The sequence below is a fragment of the Crinia signifera genome, chromosome 1, assembly GCF_055691185.1.
Source record: "Crinia signifera chromosome 1, ASM5569118v1, whole genome shotgun sequence".
NCBI lineage: Eukaryota > Metazoa > Chordata > Amphibia > Anura > Myobatrachidae > Crinia > Crinia signifera.
This window is the reverse complement of record NC_139217.1, coordinates 187,892,851-187,916,956: the sequence shown is the minus strand read 5'-3', so window position 1 is coordinate 187,916,956 and position 24,106 is coordinate 187,892,851. Positions and strand designations below refer to the sequence as shown.

General features: G+C 45.1%; 1 protein-coding gene across 2 annotated transcripts in view; it reads right to left on the bottom strand.

Annotated features, from left to right (window-relative positions):
• Positions 1 to 18,513: 18,513 nt before the first annotated feature.
• Positions 18,514 to 24,106, bottom strand: part of LOC146065466 (alcohol dehydrogenase 1-like) — a 72,454-nt gene continuing 66,861 nt past the window's right edge. For both annotated transcript variants that reach the window (XR_014472333.1, XM_083179046.1), the window contains 2 exons: positions 21,934 to 22,072; positions 18,514 to 19,683 (listed from right to left, as the gene is read on the bottom strand). Coding sequence is in view for 1 of the 2 variants with exons in the window: in XM_083179046.1 (XP_083035172.1) it covers positions 19,659 to 19,683; positions 21,934 to 22,072 (164 nt within the window). In the remaining variant the exon portion in view is untranslated. The remainder of the gene's footprint in view (positions 19,684 to 21,933; positions 22,073 to 24,106) is intronic.

Below are 24,106 nucleotides of genomic sequence, written 5' to 3'. Positions count from 1 at the left end.
GGGTCTTTGTAACACAGGCTGTGGCGAGAAGGCGCTCTCGACCAGCAAGCAGGTGGGGTGTCAGGTGGTCTCTGTGCGGTATTGCCCCCCCTTTGCCAAGAAGGCGGGCGAGTCCCCAGTTCCGGCTGGGGGCGTTGGCCTTCATGGAAGGTCCACGTCATGCAATAGAAGGGGGCGGTATGTCCGTCACAGCGCAGGCTGTACCCACAAGAAGGGGTGTGGCCATTGGCGGGCGCTGAGGTCGCTACCATGGCAACACCCGCGTTTATGGTGCTGGTCTCAAGCGCTTTCTTTGCCATCCCTTATACAAATAGGGGTCATACCACTTAAATAAACAACTATGACCTTTTAACCTTACGCAGTTGGTGTCAGTGTCGTTATTTTTAGATAAGGTGTTTGTGTCATTTATTTCTAGGCATAAGAGTTAAGTAATGGTATGAGATAACAACAACATAATTCAATAGGCGCCTTAGACAGAGCGAGGGCCGCATAGGCTGGAGGGAGATTAAGAGCCTGTGAATTTGTTGTCCACAAGCAGTGTACAGCAGAAGCATCTGTGTGAAGCCCTATGGAAATAGTAGTGGAGTGGCAGTTAGTTCTGCCAATCAGGTAGCAGGGGGGCGGCAGCCAGAGAGGGTTATATCAGTGATCAGAGACAGGAAGTGAGCCTCTTTGATTCTGGATCCCCACCCTCCCTACCCTTCTCTCTGTGCTACCTGGCATCAAGCCATTTCCACCAAATTTGGTTCTCTATTTCCATAGCTTTAGTTAACAATCGGCGAGAAGGCGCTCTCGACCAGCAAGCAGGTGGGGTGTCAGGTGGTCTCTGTGCGGTATTGCCCCCCCTTTGCCAAGAAGGCGGGCGAGTCCCCAGTTCCGGCTGGGGGCGTTGGCCTTCATGGAAGGTCCACGTCATGCAATAGAAGGGGGCGGTATGTCCGTCACAGCGCAGGCTGTACCCACAAGAAGGGGTGTGGCCATTGGCGGGCGCTGAGGTCGCTACCATGGCAACACCCGCATTTATGGTGCTGGTCTCAAGCGCTTTCTTTGCCATCCCTTATACAAATAGGGGTCATACCACTTAAATAAACAACTATGACCTTTTAACCTTACGCAGTTGGTGTCAGTGTCGTTATTTTTAGATAAGGTGTTTGTGTCATTTATTTCTAGGCATAAGAGTTAAGTAATGGTATGAGATAACAACAACATAATTCAATAGGCGCCTTAAACCAACTGTCACTGCAACAGCCTCTCTCCCCAGCTCAGCACATGCTGCTCAGTACTATGTCCTGAGCTGGGGAGAGAGGCACAAATCTAACTCTCTCTGCACATATTACAGCTGCCCCACCAGCAGTGCACATTGTTTTGCCCATTTTGAGAACAAATTTGTCCCACAATCAGGTCTGAATTATTCCCTTTATTTGTCCAATACAATCCCATCCAAGTATCCAATACAAATCTGTTGGACAGGAGGGGAAGGATAATTAAGGATGGGGGTGCTGTACTGCTGTCACTGCTGAGGGAATGATGGGGACAGGAGATGCTGCTGTCAGTGCTGCGGGGGAGGATGGAGACAGGGGTTCGGTGCTGCTGTCACTGCTGGAGGGAGGATGGGGATGGGGGTGCTGCTGTCACTGCTGGGGGGGATGGGGACGGGGGTGCTGCTGTCACTGCTGGGGGGGGGAGGATGGGACTTTCTACTAAATTAACTGAATGTTAAATGTGCAGGTGTTCAGAATGGGAAGGCACTAGAGACAGATTTTATAAATAAATACACTTACCGCCCAAACACTGTGTTGATGTATCAAGGCACAAACCCTTTAATCAAGAAAAATCAACACAGCTATGGGCGGTACTGTATGTGTATTTATTTATTATATCAATCTCTAATGCCATCCCATTCTGAAATTATATATATCAGGTAATCAAAGAAGACTCGTCACTCCAAGGGGATTTTTCAGCCAATGTATTAGGGCAAGATGCAAACTACAGGTGCACAGGTACAAACAGCCAACGTTTCAATACATAGGTATTGTTCTCAAGGCGCCATGTGCCCTGTTCAACTAGACAAAAACATATACAAAGCCCGCACGGCGGCGGGACCACATATATACTCACCAGCTCAGCCCGGACCAATTCCACACGCCGGCTGCATGACACGTTCTGTCTCCCTCCGGAGAACGGGGCGCCTCCTGCTGACGTCATCGCGTACCCGCTGCTAGGCAACGCTGCGGGACAAGACGTGTCACCGACGTGGGACTAGCCCACCAGTGCTGTAGCCAATGGAAACTGTGTACACGATGCATAATGATGTACACAATACATGACGAACCACTAACAACATATAACATGTAACAATAGACAAATGACAGATAGACTGGAAGCAGAATGCTGAAGGCGCTGGCTAAACTAAGCAGAATTTAGAGAAAAATGTTCCAATTGAGTCTGTCATTCAGTCCATGCGGTTTTACAGTTTGTAACTTGTGGATCCATTTGGATTCCAGTTTTAAGAGTTGACCATCTCGGTCACCACCCCTCAGAGATACCGGTATATGGTCGATAAGAATGAATTTAATATCAGACACTCCATGATTTGCCTCCAGGCAATGTCTGGCCACAGGTTGGTCAGATTTCTTGCTTAGCCGTGCACTGTTGATGGCGGAGCGATGCAGAGCCATCCGCTCCCTTACAGTGCGGATGGTCTTTCCTACATAGTATAATTTGCAGGGGCAAAAAAGCAAATAGATGACGTGTGTGGTCTGGCATGTTAACACATGGCGAATTTTGAACATCTGGTCTTTGTGAGGGTGCTTGAAGGTTTTACATACAACGAGGTTTTTACAAGTGGTGCATTTAATGCACCGATAGCATCCAGGGGCTTTGTGTAAAAAGGTGGTGGTGGTATTAGAGCCAAAGTCGGTGATGTCCGTGCGCATAACATGATCTTTAATATTGCGCCCCCTGGTATAGCATGCCATGGGTTTAAGCTGTTGGAGGCCTGGCAGTGACCTGTCAGACTTAACTATGGGCCAAAGGGCATTGGTGGCTCTTTGCACCACAGGGCTTGAGGTGGAATATCGTTGTTTCCAAGGAAGCACTTGGGTATGAGGTTTGATGTTAGATTGCAGGAGGGTTTCTCTGGGTGTAGCTAGGACCTCAGATTGGGTTTGTCTGAGAGCCCTCATATTATAGCCTCTCTGCGCAAACCGCTGCACAACTCTGTTGGTGTTCTCTATCGCTGCAACTGGAGAGCTGGAGATACGGGCAACACGAATAAGTTGCGATTTGGGTAAGCCCTTTTTAAGGGGTGGGGGGTGGTGACTTGATGACAGGAGGAGCATATTCCGATCTGTAGGTTTACAAAAGACTTCAGTGCTGATACGACATCCATCTAGTTTCACCAAGACATCCAAAAAATTTATGCAGTTCTCCTGCACATTGATTGTGTATTTGATGGGAGAAGGGCTGGAGTTGATGTTGGCAACATAATTGGTCAGGTATGTATATATATATATATATAATGTGGGTGTGTGGTCTGGCACTCCAACTCTCCTGCAATTACCGTGGTGCCATCCAAAAATACACAGACAGGTAAGTATCATAAGACACTATGTGGCGGCACTCAAACGGGTTTTCTCCTAAAAAAAATAATGCAGACCAACAACTGCAGCTAGGTCTAATGCAGACCTAGCTGCAGTTGTTGGTCTGCATTATTTTTTTAGGAGAAAACCAGTTTGAGTGCCGCCTCATTGGGGAAATTTACTCAGGCTAATATGCGCAAAAAAATCGTAATTATATAGTAGAATACAAATTTGTTAGGCGTATACGTATTTCCAGGATTTACTCTCCTGAAAATATGTAAAATTGTATTCGTATTTATTGCAAATTCATATTTAAAGTGTGTTAAATAGAGAGCATATGATTTGGAAGGGGTGTGTATTGTTTTGTTTAATTAAAAAGCGGTTACAGAGTAAGATGTACATTGATAGTGTGGAGGGTACAGTGACATTTGTGGGTGTGGGGGAGGGGTGTGCGTGCGTGTTGTTTAGGTGTGTGTGTGCAATAGTATAGTAGGGTGTTTTTGAGTCAGCGGCTTCCCACTGGCGGAGATCATGACACAGGAGGCTGGGTAGTGATAGGGGTGTTTGGGCATAAGGGGGACTAAAGAGGAGGGTGGGGGACACTGTGCAGCTTCTGCCAGTGGGTGAGGGTTAAGCGTGGCAGCACAGGAGTACAGGATGGTGGCCCTGAGTCAGTGCCTCTTCCTACTGGGTGGGAGTTAGGGTTCATGAGAGCAGGAGGCTGGGCTATAAGGCATGATAGGGGTATGTGGGCAACACAGCGCCAGCGACTCCCCTGTGGTGGAAGTTACGGTTCATGAAAGCAGGAAGCTGGTAGTGATAGGGGTTTGTGGGCATACGGGGGACTTAAGAGGAGGGTGGGGGACACTGTGCAGCTTCTGCCAGTGGGTGAGGGTCCAGCGTGGCAGCACAGGACGGTGCCCCTGAGTCAGTGTCTCCTCCTACTGGGTGGGAGTTAGGGTGCATGAGAGCAGGAGGCTGGGTGGTAAAGCATGATAGGGGAATGTGGGCAACACAGGGTGAGTGGGTCCCCACTGGCGGAAGTTACGGGGCAGGAGAACAGGAGGCAGGGCAGTGATAGAGGTGTGTGGGCACGAGGGGTAGTAAAGGTTTTTGGCTGTTGCTGAGTAGGGATAGGCATTGGTGCAGGCGCCATCGATGGTTGGCATTGATAGTAATTTTGCACCCTGCCATCGATAGTAGTAACATATTACTTGGATAACCATCGATTGTTGTAGCTATCGATGGTCATCCATTATATCTGACTGAATAGGCCATGGGTCAATCAGAACTTGGTGGCGGGACTTACGGGTGTGGGGGGCGGAGCTATGCTCCGTGTCCTGGCACCTCAAAACATTTTGAAACTTGATCGGTTCTCCTTTGCCATCGATGAAGGGAAATCATCTGGTCCTCCCACATCGATGGCAAAAGTATTCAACATCGGCCATAAACCATCGATTATTTGAAATCATTGATGGTCGATGGGCATCCCTAGAACTGGAGGAGGGTGGGGGACAGTATGCAGCTCCCGGCAGTGGGTGAGCGTCATGTACTGTAGCCCTGGCTGGGCGTGGGGAGGTGATGTCAAGGGGGTGGAACGTTATACACATGAAAACGTTATACACATAAAACACTGGTCTTTTCCCTAGGGGGGGGAGGGTTTGTGTATGCCGCTGAGCCGTTAGCTACACAGGGGATGAGTGACAGATCTGGCTAAATATATAAGAAATTCTGTTCTATTTTACATTATGTATTATTTATCTAGTTATACTTATCACTTTATATATATATATATATATATATATACTGTGTATGTCTGTTTATTAAGTTGTAACAATATTGGGGCTCATTCAAAATTGAGCAAATGTGTGTAGCAAATCTTTATCTTCATTCTAATGCTCACAGTGCTTTTACATGTCAACAACTTTCTGCCAGTGGCAAGTATATACAGTATACGTATCATTGTGACAGTGTAAAGAAAGCGAAGGTAAATGTAGATCATGGAGAATTCTTTCATGACAGTATCTGTGGCAAATGCTACATATTACCATATAGGAATGTGTCCAAATCTTAGGAGTCCCAAAAGATGGGCAGACAGATACTAAGGGGGTGATTCAGGTTGGTCTGCAAATGCAAACGCCTTCTTTAATGGACAAAACCATGTGCACTGCAGGTGGGGCAGATGTAATATGTGCAGAGAGCGTTACATTTGGGTGAATTATTTTGTTTCTGTGTTGGATAAATACTGGCTGCTTTATTTTTACACTGCAAATTAGATTTCAGTTTTAACACACCCCACCCAAATGTAACTCTCTCTGCACCTATTACATCTGCCCCACCTGCAGTGCGCATGGTTTTGTCCATTAAAGAAGGAGTTTGCTTTTGCAAAGCGACCTGAATCAACCCCTAAGTACCCAGGTCATACCTCCAAAAATTTAAATCAAGCAAATTGAGATCCTAGTGGGCAGAGTATCAGTGGAAATGTGCTCTGGGGAGTGGCAATCATGAGTCTCTGTTTGGCAGTCAGATGAGTGATTCTGGGTTCGGCAGATGTCTGACTGTATTATGCTAACAGTGAAGATTGGTGGAGGAGAGATAATGTTTTTTAGGGTTTGGGCTAGGCTTCCGCTCTCCAATAAAGGGCAATATTACTGCTTTAGTATACAAAGACTTTATGAACAATTATATGCTTCCAACCTTGTGGCAACATTTTGGGAAAGGTTGTTATCTATTCCAACATGACTATGAGCAGGTGTAACATGTGCAGAGAGTTAGATTTGGGTTGGGTGCGTGTGGTCAAACTGAAATCTAAATTGAAGGGTAAGAATGAAGCAGCCAGTATTTACTCTGCACAGAAACAATACAACACACCCAAATCTAACTCTCTCTGGATCCCCACCCCCCTCCTGCAAGGGCATGGTTTTGCCGATTTGCAAACAAAATGTGCCCTGCGATAAGGTCTGAATTACCCTTTATACCCCAGTGCACAATGCAAGGACTATAACAACATGTTTGATGGGTCTGGTATTGAGGGACTTGACTGACCACACAGAGTACTGACTAGAGCAAAACCATGCCTTGTAAATAATTGCCCCTTTAAAATAACCTTGGCCGGTATTCTGCTCATTTGACCCTATATCCCTTTAAATTTTCCCTACCTCCACTTCAAACTTCCCACTTCGACCACTGTCAGGGCCGGTGCAAGGCACCGGAGCGCCCCAGGGGAGTCGGGGTGGGGGCGCCCCGGTGCCAGGGGGAGGGAGGGGGGGGGTGGTACCTGTATAAAAAAATTGCTGCTCCCTGCAGTGCTGGGGCGGTCAGGGGTGTCCGTGCCACCGGGGTACCTGCGGCGCCGTCATGTGTATAAAGCTGGCTGCGGCCGGCGGGGTCCCTGTAGTGAATAGCAAATAACTAGCGCTTCCCGCGCCGCCGCTGACCGCCCCAGCACTGCAGGGGGCAGCAATTTTTTCGTTCGCTAGGGGTGAGGGGCGAACTGCCGCCCTCCAGGTGCCGGCGCCCTAGGCAAATGCCTAGAGCTGCCTAGTGGTGGCGCCGGCCCTGACCACTGTATGTACTGTATGTATGGAGATTATATATATATATATATATATATATATATATATATATATATATATATATATATATATATATAGAAGGGTTTCTCCTAACACTGTGAGCCAGAAACTGGCTGGTTGTGGTGGAAAAAAAGAGGCAGCACTCTGCGGGCTTTGTCAAACACAAACGAAGTGTATTAAAGCATAGGGTCGGACAACGTTTCAAAACCCGAAGGTTTTTTCCTCAGGTCCACAAATAACAAAATTAGCAGGTTGACAAAAAAAACCTATGCTTTAATACACTTCGTTTGTGTTTGACAAAGCCCGCAGAGTGCTGCCTCTTTTTTTCCACCACAACCAGCCAGTTTCTGGCTCACAGTGTTAGGAGAAACCCTTCTATATTATCCGTTTGGAAGGCACCGCGGCAATTAACCTGTTCCTGTTATCCAGAGTGCCAATCTCTTGTACTGCATATATATATATATATATATATATATATATATATATATATATATATACTGTATAAATAAATTCAGATTGCTGACAAATTTGATCAGGTAGGCCACATCACATATCACACACCTCTTAAGAGGTCAACGATGAAGCGCTGATAAAACACTATATATTTGGAAAATGTATCATTACTCATAATGTGTTTACGCCAGGCATGAACAAACTATGGACCACCAGCTGTTGTGAAACTACAAGTCCCATCTATTTTTGCCACAGTTTTGCTATTACGGAATGCTAAAACTATATAGCTAGGCATGCTGGGATGTGTGCAATTATAAATAATTCCTTTTTGTTGTTGCTTCGTATGTTATTTTTGGGGGGTGGAACTGTCCCCCGTTTGGAATTATTTCCTATTGTGGCTCAAGGCGCAGTGAGGATAGTGGAACAATCTTCTTGTTTTATGCTTAAATGTGTAGTTTCACAATAGCTGGAGGGCCACAGTTTGGCCATGCCTTGTTTATGCATCTACCTATACATGTTGAAATTTGCATAAGCAGGGGCCACGTTGGACTTCATGGCTGTCCCTTGCAGTTGTAGGTAGAACATGTTGTTAAATAGAAAATAATTCTTATGCAAGATGACCTCCTTCGATAATGTAAAAAATTCAATCAGGGGGCCCACGTAATGTGGACTAGAGGAAATGGCTTCCATGGTTACCTCCATCCCACCAACGTTATCCATGTTGATGTACAGGCTACCAACATCCACGGTAGCCATTTTACACTCAGGTGGAGGGGGGGGGGGGTAGTGGATGAAGTAGGACTCCATGGATTAAGTAGGACTTTTTTTGTACTATGGGCTGTAGGTAATAATCCACTTACTGTGATAGCAATTGCCTAATGCTATCCTCTGGAAGAAATTATAAGTTTTTCAGGGGCTTTTTTAGGTTCTTGTGGATTTTAGGCAATAGGTATATCAGTGGTATCTTTGGGAAATCCTCATTGAGAAATGTAACCATTTTCCCATTCAACCACCCATTAGAGGAACCCAACTGGATAATTCAGTAAATTTCTCTCTTGTACCCCTGAGATTGTTGATTGTTGAGCTGCTGGTGATATAGTCATTCTTATTCAAGATAACGACGCCCACTGATTTTTATTGGCAGGTGGAATAATGATGGTGTTATTATCGTGTAGTGATTTTATTGCCATATTGTCATCCTTTGTCAAGTGGCATCTACCCAGTGCCAGATTAAGGTCTAAATGGGCCTGGAGCTGAAAACTATGGAGGGCCTAATATGCACAATAATAGGGGTTGTGGCCAGTGTTCTGGTTGGGTGGTCTGCTCATGGGTGTGTCTCTATTTATGTAAATACTTTCAACTAATTATATATTCCTGGAAAAGGCAGGGGGCTTGCATAGGAAAAATGCAGGGAGATATATTTTCGGGTGCCCTCCAAAGGTGCACCAGAAGGACGCTGATGTCCTAAAATACTTGCGGGGGGAGGCGGCACTCCAATCCTAAAAAAAATTACTGAAAGCCAAAACTAGGTAGACAACATTTCAGCACATTTTATGTGGTCACCTAAGTTTACCACACCATATACCCCTTATACAAATCATGCAACACAATAGTAACCCCCTTATACTGTACTTGCCTCTTACACATTATGCCACATGGAATGAGCCAAAATTCACACTATGGCACACGGATTGATTCAAAATTCACATTATGCCACACAGATTAAGGCAAAATTCACATTTTGACACATGGATTGAGCCAAAATACACACTATAGCAAACTAATTGAGCGATAATGCCCAATATGCTCCACAAACAGGGGCATTGCACGCCAAAGGCGCGCTTTAAAAAATTACACCATACTGCCCATTACATGTTAAACCACACACCATAATGTCCATTACGTATTATGCCAAACACCATAATGCCTATTAAAAATTATGCTACATAAGTACTGTTTACCTACATGCTCATTACCAGGGGTTCCATGCTCATTCCCAGGGGTTCCATGCTCGTTGCCATGTGGGATTACATGCTCATTGCCAAGGGGGTATACAGTACATGCTTGCAGTAACTGGGGGACAGCCACAGCCGGGCAGAAATGACAGCTGAGCAGAGAGCAGGGAGCTGCCCGGCTGTATTCAGAGCACAGCAGGTCCCAGCTATTTGAAATAATACCCCTTTCACACCAGAAAATGCAGGGACTTACCCAGGAATATGGTCCCAGTATCATGCAGGGAAATTCCCGGCCCCTTCTACACCAGACTAGTCCCTGCATTTTCTGGTGTGAGGGGGAGAGAACCCCCCCCCCCCCTTTAACCGACAGCTATATCTTTGGAACCAACTGACCCATTTACATGAGACCAGTATCATATTTAAGAACTTTTGAGTGGGCTTCAAATGATTTTGGTCCCGTGAAACTGGCCTATTTGGTTCCAGAGAAATCTGCCCTCAAACCACATGAACAGCCATGAAATTACATTGTAGAAATTAAAAAATCGGTTTACCCACAATATCTCTGGAACCAATAAAACCATATGGACCAATGGTAGGCTAATTAGCAGCTAAAATGTACAAAAACTGATGGCGTGAGGACATCTTGTGGCCAAAAAGTAGAATGCCATTAGGCTATGTGTTAGAGCAGGGATGGAGAACATTTGGCCCTCTATCTGTTGTCGAACTACAAATCCCAGCATGCCCTGCTGCAGTTTGGCTACTTGGCTATGCTAAAACTGTTGCAGAGCATGCTGGGATGCATAGTTTAACAACAGTTGCTGAACTACAATAAAATAAAAATATCAGGGGGGCACATGCATTGGTGCCCAGCCCAGAATACGGTATTTGCCATTAGCATTTATGTGATACAATTTCCTGTTAGGATATGTTCTGGAATGACAATAAACAAAACGCAAGGACAGTCCTATAATTTAGTTTGTGTGGAATTGCGTAGCAAGATTCTCTCACATGGTTAACTATACCAGGGTATCATATCGGTAATGCTACTAATCAAACACCGGCTTCCTGTCAAACAACTTGCATACGGCCAGTGATTTAAAGTCAACTTGCATACGGCCAGTGATTTAAAGTAGCAGGTATTTATGGCAGGATGGACTCGCACATGCGGCTGTACACAGGACTATCGATAATAGCTCGACCTGCAAATTCGCAGCTGTACGGTCCGGTCTGAATTAGTCCTTTTGTCTGCAGGCAATAGAACTCTAATGGTTGGCCAAGCCTCTGTGGTAGCATCCCCCCCCCCCCCCCCCCCCCTCCCCACTTGGAAGCAATAAGGGCTTTGCACATGCTCAAATAAACTGAGTTCAATCTGCCATAGGTTGGGCATCGGAACCAGCATCCGATGCTTGTCAACCATCTCAAACCTGTTATTCTGAGGAAACATTACTTCCATTTAATTGGAAACATCGATAGTTGCTAATCATCTGTTACCGAAGCTCACCCCGAGTATCCTTTGACCACAGTCTGTGGTCTTACTTAATCTTACTAAATGTTTATATAAATCTGTAGAATGCTGATGTATTAATAACTAGGTTCTCTGCATTCATCTCCTTTAAAAAGTGGCTGCATTGGCCTACAGACTCCAGGCAGTCAGTCAGGGTTAGCTCTCATTCACAACTATAGCTAATGTGTGATTGTGACATCATCATAGTGACATCACAGGCATAGGATGATTGTAACATCATAGTGACATCACAGGTATAGGGTGATTGTGACATCATAGTGACATCACAATCATTGGAACACTGTAACTCTCAGTGTTCCACTGCCAGTCATTGCTCACTTAACCTTCGGTTAGTTCAGCAGCTTTTTGTTCTCTGTTACGTATTGTTCAGTTGAACCACAATTTATTCCAGGACCATGAGTTCCTGTGTTATTATTCTATTGATATTCCTCCTGGTACCTGGGGAGCTCTATGCCAGGCCTCTCCCAGCAGGACGGACACAAGGCCCAATGGACGAAGCCGCCATGGAACATATTAAAGAGAAGCCTCATGAACTTCAGGGACTTCATCATGGACGCCATCAGATTCGGCATTATGTGCGCCACCAGGAACATCACCATGGGCGCCATCCAGAGAGACATCATGGGAGTTATCAGGAGCATCATCACGGGCGCCTCCAAGAACAGAATGAGGTGCAGCCCAAGGAACAGCGCCAGACACGTGGAATTGTCCAGAACTTTGTGTATGGATTGCTGAAGTGGCTCCTGATTTCCGGGGCAGTCTACCTCATATTTATTTGCCTGAGCATCTACTGCGGCTACAAGTGCCTGCACAGGTACGGGGATCAAATACCAGCCGGCATGTTTTAAGGATGAATGTAAGACACTCCTGCGTCCACCTGCGGCTCGTCCATCTGCCAGCTACATCAGCAAAGGGTCAAGATCAGTGCATCTGCATCACCAAGCAAGACTCCACCAAGCAGCATCATCTGACTGTAGCATCTCAGCATCGCCCATGATACATCTCAGCGGTGCCTCTCACCTCACTGCCCCAGCAGCACCTCAGCAGTGCTTCAGTGATGTCTCTCAAGTTAGGTGCCCATACACATTAAAATTATTGTATACAATATTGTATACAATATAGCATCTCATTGCATCTCGGTTTTGCGTTGAGATGAGATGAGATCAAGTACAAAAAGTATGTGCAGCACATACTTTTTGTACTAGATCTCATTTCATCTCATCACAAAACCAAGATGCGATGAGATGCATTATTGTATACAATAATTGTAATGTGTATGGGCACCTTTACTGTATCTCGCTGCCCCGGCAATATATTAGCAGTGCCTCCCATCACATTGCTCCTGCAGCATCTCACATCGCTGCCCATAGGAGACTGATCGGCATCTGCAAACTCACATTTACCAAAATAAAATGGTTTATAGATACAGTAAGATGCATAATGTGTTTGTGTGGTTTTATTAATTTATGATATATTTATTCAGTGTCCTCTGCAGATGCAGCTATGGTTATGTACACTGTACTGATCCTATTGTAATCAACAAAGTTGCTTATTGGTTTATGTACTGTGTAATTGGGGACTGCGGATCCCCAGTGGCTTCATAAGAATAAAGGATAATAATAGTAATTGATGAGTTATACTGTACTTGCCATCCAGTGCCAGATTGAGGTCTAAATGGGCCTGGACCTGAAAATTATGGAGGGCCTAATATGAACAATAATAGGGGTTGTGGCCAGTGTACTGGTTGGGTGGTCTGCTCATGGGTGTGTCTCTATTTATGTAAATACTTTCAACTAATTATATATGCCTGGAAAAGGCAGGGGGCTTGCATAGGAAAAATGCAGGGAGATATATTGGAGGGTTCCCTCCAATGGTGCACCAGAAGGACGCTGATGTCCTAAAATACTTGCGGGGGGAGGCGGCACTCCAGCCCTAAAAAAAAAATACTGAAAGCCAAAACTAGGTAGACAACATTTCAGCACATTTTATGTGGTCACCTAAGTTTACCACACCATATAGCCCTTATACAAATCATGCAACACAATAGTAACCCCCTTATACTGTACTTGCCTCTTACACATTATGCCACATGGAATGAGCCAAAATTCACACTATGGCACACGGATTGATTCAAAATTCACATTATGCCACACAGATTAAGGCAAAATTCACATTTTGCCACATGGATTGAGCCAAAATACACACTATACCAAACTAATTGAGCAATAATGCACAATATGCTCCACAAACAGGGGCAATGCACGCCAAAGGCGCGCTTTAAAAAATTACACCATAATGCCCATTACATGTTAAACCACACACCATAATGTCCATTAGGTATTATGCCAAACACCATAATGCCTATTCAAAATTATGCTACATAAGTACTGCTTACCTACATGCTCATTACCAGGGGTTCCATGCTCATTTCCAGGGGTTCCATGCTCGTTGCCATGTGGGATTACATGCTCATTGCCAAGTGGGAATACACTACATGCTTGCAGTCAGGGCCGGCAACAGAAATCTTGGGGCCCTGTACACTGATATTTCTGGGCCCCCCTGTGTAATCCCAAACCCACACAACCCTCTTCTGCATGTACCAATAAATGTATTGCCAAATATAAGACACTGGAATACTAGAAAAGACTCAGAGATGTCAGGGATTCCCGTCATCTGTTCATGTTTGGGCTCACTAGCAGTCAAGGTGCTAAGCTTGCGCCCATAGGCCTGCACAGCACATTTTATTAGGGGATGCACCGTCAATGGGTTGACGTCTAAAAAGCAAGTCTGTCTTTGGTAAGATGTATTGCTGGTATTGCTAGCGGCAGGAAGGTGTTCATAAGGGTGGGCACAGCATTAGGTGCACCACTAACACTCAATGTGCGCACGCCTATGCCTGTGGCTAGGAAGTGAGAGGGATAAGTGACAAGTGGGCTCCTATGAGTGAAGGTGTCATCAGCTTTGTGTCACGGTTTGTACAGTGCGGTGCTGTCAGAGCCAGATTAAGGTCTAAATGGGCCTGGAGCTGAAAATTATCAAGGGCCTATTATGCGCAATAATAAGGGTTGTGGCCAGCACCTAATAATGTGGGGGGCATGACCAGTGCTCTGTTTGTGTGGTCTGCTCATGGGTGTGTCTGTAGTTGTGTAAATACTTTCAACTAATTATATATGCCTGGAACAGGCAGGGGGCGGGCATAGGAAAAATACAGGTAGATATATTGCCGGGTGCCCTCCAAAGGTGCACTCGCAGGATGCCGATGTCCTAAGATACTTGCGGGGTGAGACGGCACTCCAGTCATAGAAAAATACTGAAAGCTTGGTAGACAACATTTCAGCACCTTTTATGTGGTCACCTAAGTTTACCACACCATATACCCCTTATACAAATCATGCAACACAATAGTAACCCCCTTATACTGTATTTGCCTCTTACACATTATACCACATGGAATGAGCCAAAATTCACACTATACCAGGCATGTCCAAACAGTGGCCCTCGAGCTGTTGGGAAACTACACGTCCCAGCATGCCTTGACATAGTTTTAGCATTCCCTAATAGCAAAACTGTGGCAATGCATGATGAGACTTGTAGTTTCACAACAGCTGGAGGGCCATCGTTTGGACATGCCTGCACTATAACAAACTGATTGAGCAATAATGCATAATATGCATCATAAACAAGGGCATTGCGTGCCAAAGGCGCGCTTTAAAAATTTACACCATAATGCCCATTACACATTAAGCCTCACACCATAATCTCCATTACGTATTATGCCAAACACCATAATGCCTATTAAAAATTATGCTACATAAGTGTTGCTTACCTACATGTTCATTGCCAGGGGTTCCATGCACAGTGCCAGGGGTTGCACGCTCATTGGTATGTGGGATTACATGCTCATTGCCAAGGGGAATAGATGCTCGCGGTAACTGGGGGACAGCCGTTGCCGGGCAGAAATGACAGCCATTGACAGCCGGGAAGACAGCAGGGGGCTGCCTGGCTGTATTCAGAGCACTGCATGTCCCGGCTATTTGAAATAATACCCCTTTCACACCAGAAAATGCAGGGACTTACCCAGGAATATGGTCCCAGGATCATGCAGGGACATTCCCGGACTGGCCCCTTTTACAACAGCCTAGTCGGGGGACTAGGCTGTTGTAAAAGGGGCCAGTCCGGGAATGTCCCTGCATGATCCTGGGACCATATTCCTGGGTAAGTCCCTGCATTTTCTGGTCGGGGGGCCCCTTTAAACAACCAGCTATATCTTCAGAACCAACTGACCCATTTACATGTAGGCTTCAAATGATTTTGGTCCCGTGGATCTGGGTCGTTTGGGTCCAGAGAAAAAAATTTCATTTTAGAAATGAAAAAAATATTGGTTTACCAGCAATATCTCTAGAATCAATGAATCCATATGGACCAGCCTGGTATCAGATTGAAGGCCCAGCAATTTGGGTTCGACTGAGATAAACCTTGACTTCTGTGATGCCGGAGGGGGAACTAGCAGCCATTGGAATCGGGTGGAGGTCGGACTTAGTGGGTTCCATGTTATCCTATAAGGAAAACGTTCCAGGTTTGCCTGGCAGTATCTCCGGTTCCCGGGGTGCTAGCGACGCGGGCTGGGCTCGTTAGAAAGCCCTGGCCCTCAGCTACGAAATGGGCCTATTTGGAGAGTGGGCCTGGAGCTGTAGCTCCATCAGGCCCATTGTTAATCCGGCTCTGCATCTACCCCTTTGTGATTGTTTAAAATTAGGTATCATGTCCTTCTTGACTAAACTAGAAAATACCTCTATAGAAGCATTGGTCAGGGGAGGATGTGAAGCCCTGGTAACTTTGTCCAATACTCTGTCAACCAACATGCAGACATTGTCAGCCACCCCTGGAAGTAGGTCTATCAGCCACTGCTGACCCTATATAGCTCCCAGGCAGACTGATCAGTGGTCGAAGTGGGAATTTTACACATAAATATAAAAAGCAAGTGATATCTCACATTTTGACACATGTCTCTACTGTAGTTGATAATCCAGTTAATCAATTAAAGTTTGAGTAAGGTGAACAATTTATAAAAAATGTAATCTCTTTATTTTGACTTCTACAAGCAGCTGCAGAGCATGTGATATGGACAGTGTGATTAAACAAGAAAAAGCACTAGAGAATAACTCATTTTTGCTTTGGTCTATAATAATCAGTTTTAGCAATCTAAAATATTTAAGTTGAAATAATTTCAAAATAGAATATTATATTCTATAGTATATTAAATATTAAATTATTATAATGGATAACTGAATATGAATCAATCAATTCATATATACTCATAAAGAACACATGAATCAATGGCTTGACATATACTGTACCATTTGTCAGGTGACTAAAATTTTGGTCCTTGTAACTAGATTGTGCAGAATTTTGTTGGAGGGGTCTTAGCGGATACAGAGAGATGATGGGTTTGTTAAGAGCTTCCAAGCTCTTAAGTTTTATTTTGCTTACCTACCGAGTCTGCACTTTGCTATTCTACTCACACACAGTATAGGTCAAGCCTCCCTCATGGGGTACTCTCTGCTACTGTACCTTCACTTAAGTCACTAGCATACCTCCCAACTTTCCTGATTACAGTGGGACAGTCCCACTATTTGGAGACTGTCCCATTGTCCCATCTATGGGAGGGGGGGGGAGAGTTCAAGAGTGCAGGAGATCACCACTGCAGATGCTGTGTGCCTGTGCAGGGATTCTCTTCACTACAGTGAGGAAGGAGGGCACAGAGGGGGCTGGGGGCTCTCCAGTCATGCCCCCAAAAAAAGATAAAAAAACAGGGGTTGCTGCAATAGGCACCACCCCCTTTACACAGGAAAACAGTGGTTGTCAGTGATAAAGAGTATAGCACAGGGACAGTGGATATTTTGCCAAAGAGAGTGGTAGCAATAGTGGCAATGTTTAGTCAGTAGGGATATCTTCAGTGATGCCTCATACACACTATGGGCCAGATGCACTTAGCTAGAAAAGTGATAAAATCGAGAGTGATAAAGTACCAGCCAATCAGCTCCTAACTGCCATGCCACAGACTGTGTAATTGATCACTCTCCCTTCACTGGCTGCCAATAAAATGGCGAATCATTTTCAAGATCAATCTACTGAGTTTCAAAGCCTTACATGACCAAGGCCCAAGGTACCTGAAGCAGCTTCTGATTCCATACTGTCCCACCCGATTACTGCGATCTGTAGATGAAGGACTTTTAGCAGTACCTGGGATCTCCCGTAATTCATCTGGGGGTCGAGCTTTCAGCCATTCAGCTCTGACTTTATGGAACTCACTTCCCCGCACAGTTCGAGAGACCCTCACTCTAGAATGCTTCAAAAACAGACTCAAGACTTTCCTATAGTCCCTTAAGTATTGTTTATGAAAAGCTTTTATGTACTTCATTGTTCCTGTACTGTATTATATTCATTCTATCTGTTAAGCGCCTTGAGTCCTATTGGAGAAAGAGCGCTATATAAATAAAATTATTATTACTCTCTATTTTATAACTTTTCAAGGCTTAGTACATCTGGCCCTAGACGAGATAGTAAAAGATATCCTTCAGAATGGCCCATCTGAGCAATATCTTTTACTATCTTGTCTAGTATGTACACGCAATATCGTTAACAATGCATGTTCCCAGGGCCGGCGCTACCCACCCAGCAGCTCCTGCAAAGCAGGGAGGCGCCATGCTGAAAAGGCGCTCTCTCCCTGCTCTGCTAAAGCTGCCTCAGCCCTCACTGTCCCTGCCTGCACGCCACCTGCAGCGCCTGTATAACAGCGAGCTGCAGTATGAAAAGCTGCTCCCTCATCCCGAGTGCACACACACACACTGTCTGTCCTCCAAAGTCCTCCCCTTGCCCCCTCTTCCTCAACGGAAGGTCGTTGGACTCTTGTGCTGTGGCAGGCAGCGCTGTAATAACAGAGAGTGGCGATGACCGTGCGGTGTGGCAGTGCTTAATTTGTGATTTGAAATGCTGAAACGATGTCCCCACAACAGGCCATCAGCGGCAGGAGGGTGGGTGGTGATGGAGGCTTGCATGAAATGCTGAAGTGATGCCCTTGCAACAGGCCATAGGCAGCGGGGACGGTGGACAGTGCATACGCTCCCACAATCGGGCTGCAGCTTGTTGCAATGGCAATGTGAAAGGGCGCAAAATGTATGCTTTGCAGGAGGACACCGGACACCCTAGCACTGGCCCTGCATGTTCCCATGCATCTTTAAAGACCCCTTCCCCCATCCTGCATGTATTGACATGCAGCATGGCTCAGGCCTCCCCTGTAATCTCCCCACCTTCAGTCTCCTACATGCTGCCATTGGCAAGTGTGTATGTACTTACTAATGCTGGCACCCCATAGACACTCTATTGTGTATGGGGCTTTAGATTCTCCAGAGGAACATGTACTACACATCAGAATCAGCTTTATTGGCCATGTATACAGTATTACAGATAGGTATATAATTATATAATTCACACTGAAAACGGCACACGAATTAACCTTAACTCGCACCCTTCGCAGGGCCGAATTCACTGAAATTTGCTTGCACCCCTATGGAGTGCTCTGTCACCAGTGCTGTAAGCCTCCTCTTTAGTCCAACGACGTTGTAGGACATGGGCACTGAACCAGTGCTTGTTGCTGATGTTGAAGATGCGGTAGGTCTTGGGAGGAACACACACACAGTGGCATAACAACAGAGGGTGCAGGGGATGCAGTTGCTATGGGGCCCCGGCAGCTGGGTTGGCCCGGGGCCAAGCTAACAATCCCCTGCACCCTTTTCATTTTTAAATAATGCTGCGGGCAATGGCAGGCTGACAGTGCCGCTGTCCCGTGTCCCAGGGTCAGCTCAGCACTGAAGAAGTGAAGCAATAGTCCAGACGCTAGTCATGCCTTGGTCTCTCCTCCTCTTTTGTTCTGGGGCTCAAAGTCACTCTCTAGTGACCAGCCCCAGTGCGTATTTAAAAAGCGCCTGTGCATTATCACTCATTACTAATCTTCGATAGTACTCTAACCAATCAGTTCCAAACTGTTATGTTGGTTTGAGCACCATTTAAGACGAATAAGGTTAAATCTGCCCCATATTTCCTATTTGAGTGACTAAATAAATGTATTTTGATAAGAGCACCTATACAACAATCCCATTTCTGAACTACTAGCCAAAATGGTCTGCAGACAAATAGTGAAATTAAGGTTTTATTACAGTAGATATCAATACATGAAGTTCTTTATTATATAAAGATGGTAATTTGTTAATAAACAAGCTATAGACAGCAGTGATGCAAGTGGCATTCATGTATTGTAATTCTGTAGTCTAGTGGAGTAGAATACTTCTTTCTAATTATTTAAGAAAAAAAATGAGAAATATCTGCAAACAGAATGGAACAAAATAACGTATTGCTAATTAGGTGAAGTGACATTACATTTGATATACTTGCAAAAAATATTCTGTCAAGTATGAAACAGTTTTGATCTAAAAATTACATTTGATTTTCATCCGCTGTCTCCAACATGATTGCACTGGACATAGAAAACACCATTGGAGGGAAGCACTGTTTAAAACATCAAAATTGATCGTATGCTGTAAATAAAACAGATAAAATAGTCAGAAATGTATACAGCATAAATATGTTGATATAGAAATTAGTAGTTGCTATAAGAGAGGAGGATGCCAGTGTACAGGCTCTGGATTGGCCCACTCATCTCTGGTGGCGCAGTAGACACTAGCATTGTGACACAATATTATGACCCGGACTGTTGATGGCCGCACTGCTAGGTCTCCATCACCATGTCAACCCACCAGCCAGAGCCCCGGAACCTGTACAAAGTAAATGACACATGGTGGACCAGGTGCAAAAGCCTGGCTTCTATGGGCTGCATCAACTGCAACCCATAGAAGCCAGCTAGGGCTGCATGGTAAGGCAGGGAGTGGCTTTCACCAGGAAGCCAGCTCTCTGCCTATAGCAGCCCAGACTCATATAAACAGTTTTAACTTTCTTGTTGCGCTACCCATGTTTTCCAGCTATAGTGACACAATAGAAAACCGTCACCAAGTTTAAAACAAATTGTAAATATAAATTGGTCAAACCAAGCGATACCACAATACAGATGTAGAGATATAGATCCCTTCTTACATGGGAATTATTTTTCTCTATAAGATATTCATGGTTCCAGTAGTTTTCCCTATTTTAGATCTACAATGTCTAGATCTACAGTCGACCACTATACGCCGACAGTCAAAGGGTCAACAGGGTCAAAAGGTCAACAGGTTCAAAAGGTGGACAGACAAAAGGTTGACAGTCAAAAGGACGACAGGGTCAAAAGGCTGACATTCAAAAAGGTCAACATGAGTTTTTTTGGGTTTCTTTTGTGTCTATGTCAACATAGGTCGATATGGACACTGTCTAAGTGTACCGCATTTCCTCGCATGGCTCGCTACCCTCGCCATGCTTTGGGCACAGTGCCTCGCTGCACTCAGCACACTATTATATTCTCTTTCCACGCCGTTGTGGATGGTAGGGCATGAAATACCACCTGAGAGTATAAAAGAGTATATAATAGTGCAACACTCTATAATCCACAAAATGATCTGCACTCACATGAACATATAAAAAAAAAAACAGCATGAAAACACCATGGAAGGTTTAAAATGAACACTGGATGCAGATATTTGTTCAGGGTGATACTAGCTATTGGTAAGCCCAGGCTGCCGGCTCCTCCAATGGCTCCCAGATAGTTAACAGGTCTCTCCCCAAATAGTTTCTCTGGATCCAGTAAAATGGTGTCCCTTTTCAGCTTTAATGCGTTTTCAGACCATAAAGGTCCTTCCCCAGAAGCTGTGGAGCACCATCTCCATGGAGCCCTATTTAAATAGCTACTAATTAGTTAACTGAGTGACAGTTTGTGTCCAGTCCCGTCTGGAGGAACATCCGGAGGAGTCCTCTCATTCACAATCACCTAGACAGACGATCTCAACCCTGCAATATAAAAGAAGCAAGCATACACAGAACATATCTAAAATACATATCAAATACTTCCAACTCCTAATTGGGACATTTGGATCCATGTAAGTGCACACATTGGCAATTCAATTTCCATGGTTTAAACCATCTGAACTATGGTTGTTTCCATTTGAGATTTTAGGGAAAACTTCTGGACTTGTAGCTTATAGAGAAAAATAATTCCTATGAAAGAAAGGATCTATATCTCTACATCTGTACTGTGGTATCGCTTGGTGTGACCAATTTCTATGTACAATACTATATAGCAGCCCAGACTGGCAGTCCTAGAGATACAGTAAGGAGCACCTCTTAATTGGAATTCCTTTTACTGCAGGTGACTTGCAGGTAGGACTTTCAAAAGGAAGTCACTGCCAGTCACAGCAAGCCAAAGCAGTTTTGGACTGCACCTTGCTTCACTAACGCTAAGCAAGGTTGAGGAATTTACTTGAGGGCTGCATTATTCATTTATTTACATTTTCTTATAAAGCGCAGCAGATTCCGTTGCACTTTACAAATGTTGACAACACTGAAAGAACATACTAGGTAAAACAAACAGACATAGAGGTTGGAGGTCCCTGCTGCAAGCTTACAATCTATAGATAGTCTGCATTCCTGCAGCCCATAGGTAAAATCCACCACTGATTATGTCATGTCTGTGTATGTACAAAAAAAAATACCAAGAGCAATGCTACACAACCAGCCCCACCCCTACCCTTTTACGCCCGAATACTCTTTTGGGGTATTATGATCCTATTTTTTAGCAAATGAATTTAAGACCACTTTTATAACAAATAAGCATATATGGGTTTTAAATTATTAATATTACTTACCTCTCCCCAGATTGCAATAGGTCAAAACCCTTATTGATGTGGTCAAATTGCAAATTATGGCTCACTAATCCATCCAAATTAAATTTATTTGCCATGTAGTCTGCAACCAGTCTTGGGACACACTCTTTACTTTTCCAACCTGATGAATATAGATCAATAATCTTGTTCAGCAAATGAACATAACCAAAGTATACACAGATGGGCTGAAGGGCCCTCTCAGGGAAAAACACAAAAAGAAGGCCAAAGGCTTCTGTTGGGTAACACCATCTATAGATGGCATTACCCCTGGGTCCAATCTCTGGGTTGTATTGCATTCTAGAGCTTGGTGGATATAAGAAAAGTGGACATATCTCATAGGGTACTTGTTTCCTAGCACGGAGCCCATCGCATCGTATACCATTGTGCTAAATAAGGTATACAATGGTATGCGATGCAACGCGATGTTGTACAATAAAATATCGCATTGCATCGTATGCCATACATATTGTACAAGCACCCTGATGGGTCCTTACAATGTTAAATGGCCCCCCATAGTTAACGCCACCCCCAGGATCAACGCCAACCCGAAGCGTGGCGAGCGGCAGCGGTACGCGTCCTCTGACCTTTTCATACCCCCACTATCCACGTCGGCGCGGAGTTGAATTTAGATAGTGTGGCGAGCCACTGAGCCCGAAACGTGGCGAGCGCAGCGAGCCCCGTGAGGGGACGCGGAATACATGTAAAGTAATGCCCGTCCCCTCGCGGGGCTCGCTGCGCTCACCACGCTTCGGGCTCGGTGGCTCGCTGTGCTCGCCACACTATCTAAAGTCAACTCCACGCCGACGTGGATAGTGGGGGTATGAAAAGGTCAGAGGACGCGTACCGCCGCCGCTCGCCACACTTTGGGTTTGCGCTTCGCCTTTGCGTTGATAGTGGGGGTGGCATGGGGGTGCATTTAACATTGTAAGCACCCATCAGGGTGCTTGTACAATTAAAAAACACATTGCATGCAGCGCATGCGGCTATATGGCATGCAATGCGATCAGAATCTGTAAGATGAACATCGGGGGCGCCGTGCTAGGAAACAAGTACCGAAAATAGGATTCCTCAGAGTGAAATTTTGTTTTAAATGTGGATGCATATGAAAAGAAGAAGAAGACACATCTCAAAAGAAGTTTTAACTATGGGTCGTCCTTACGGGCATATTTAATTAGCCACTGGGTTTAGCTTTTTTACAGCTCCTAAAATGAAGGTTTATCGCACAGAAATCTACTGTTTCCGAATATATTTTGTAAACCAAGGAGTTTTCCCTACACCTAAACCCCCAATTTGGTAGTTTCTCTCAGACTTGTCCTCACAACTCTGTGAGGCTCAGTCCATTATCTGAGATGCTATTATCAGGCAATCCCCACTAATTGAACCGGTTCTGGACCTACGGGTTGCCTACTTAATGGCTGCTCCCTCCAGGCAGGGCCGTAACTACGCTAGGTGTGTGCCAGCTATGCCTTGCCCACAGCGCATCATCTGCACTGTAAGTTCACAGCTGGAACATAAACAGGGCCACTCAGCAAGGTCAGCAAAGCAGGGAGGTGCTCTGCTGCTGGACCTTTCTGCTGTAGTTGTCGGCTGCTACAGGCTGCGCCTGTCACATTGTATGACAAGCAGCAGTAGCACCGGCAGCATTATCCAACCCAACTACTGTCCCTGTCATGCTTTATGATAGACAGGCAGCAGCGTCACTGTCCTGATCCTCCCATCTGATCCACAGGGAGCAACAATGTGTGCTGCGAGGGGGGTATTAATAATATGTGCTGGGAGGTGGGAATGATGTATTAAAGTATGCTGGGAGGTGGGATGGCCTATTAATGTGTGCTGGGAGGAGGGAATGGCGTATTTATTGTGAGTGGGGAGGTAGGGGGGAATGGCGTATTACTGTGTACTGGTAGGGGAGGAATGGTGTATTAATGTGTGCTGGGAGGGTGAAATGGCGTATTAATGTGTGTGAGGAATGGTGTGTTAATGTGTGCTGGGAGGGGGTAAATGGTATATGAACAGTGTATGTATGTGGGGAAGTAGCTTATTACTAATGCACACTATGTTTTCTATTTTTAAAACCCAACTGTGTGAGGAAGAAAACAAAAAGGAAATACCCACCTGCTCTGGCGCTTTACTGATATCTGTTCCCGGCTGCTGC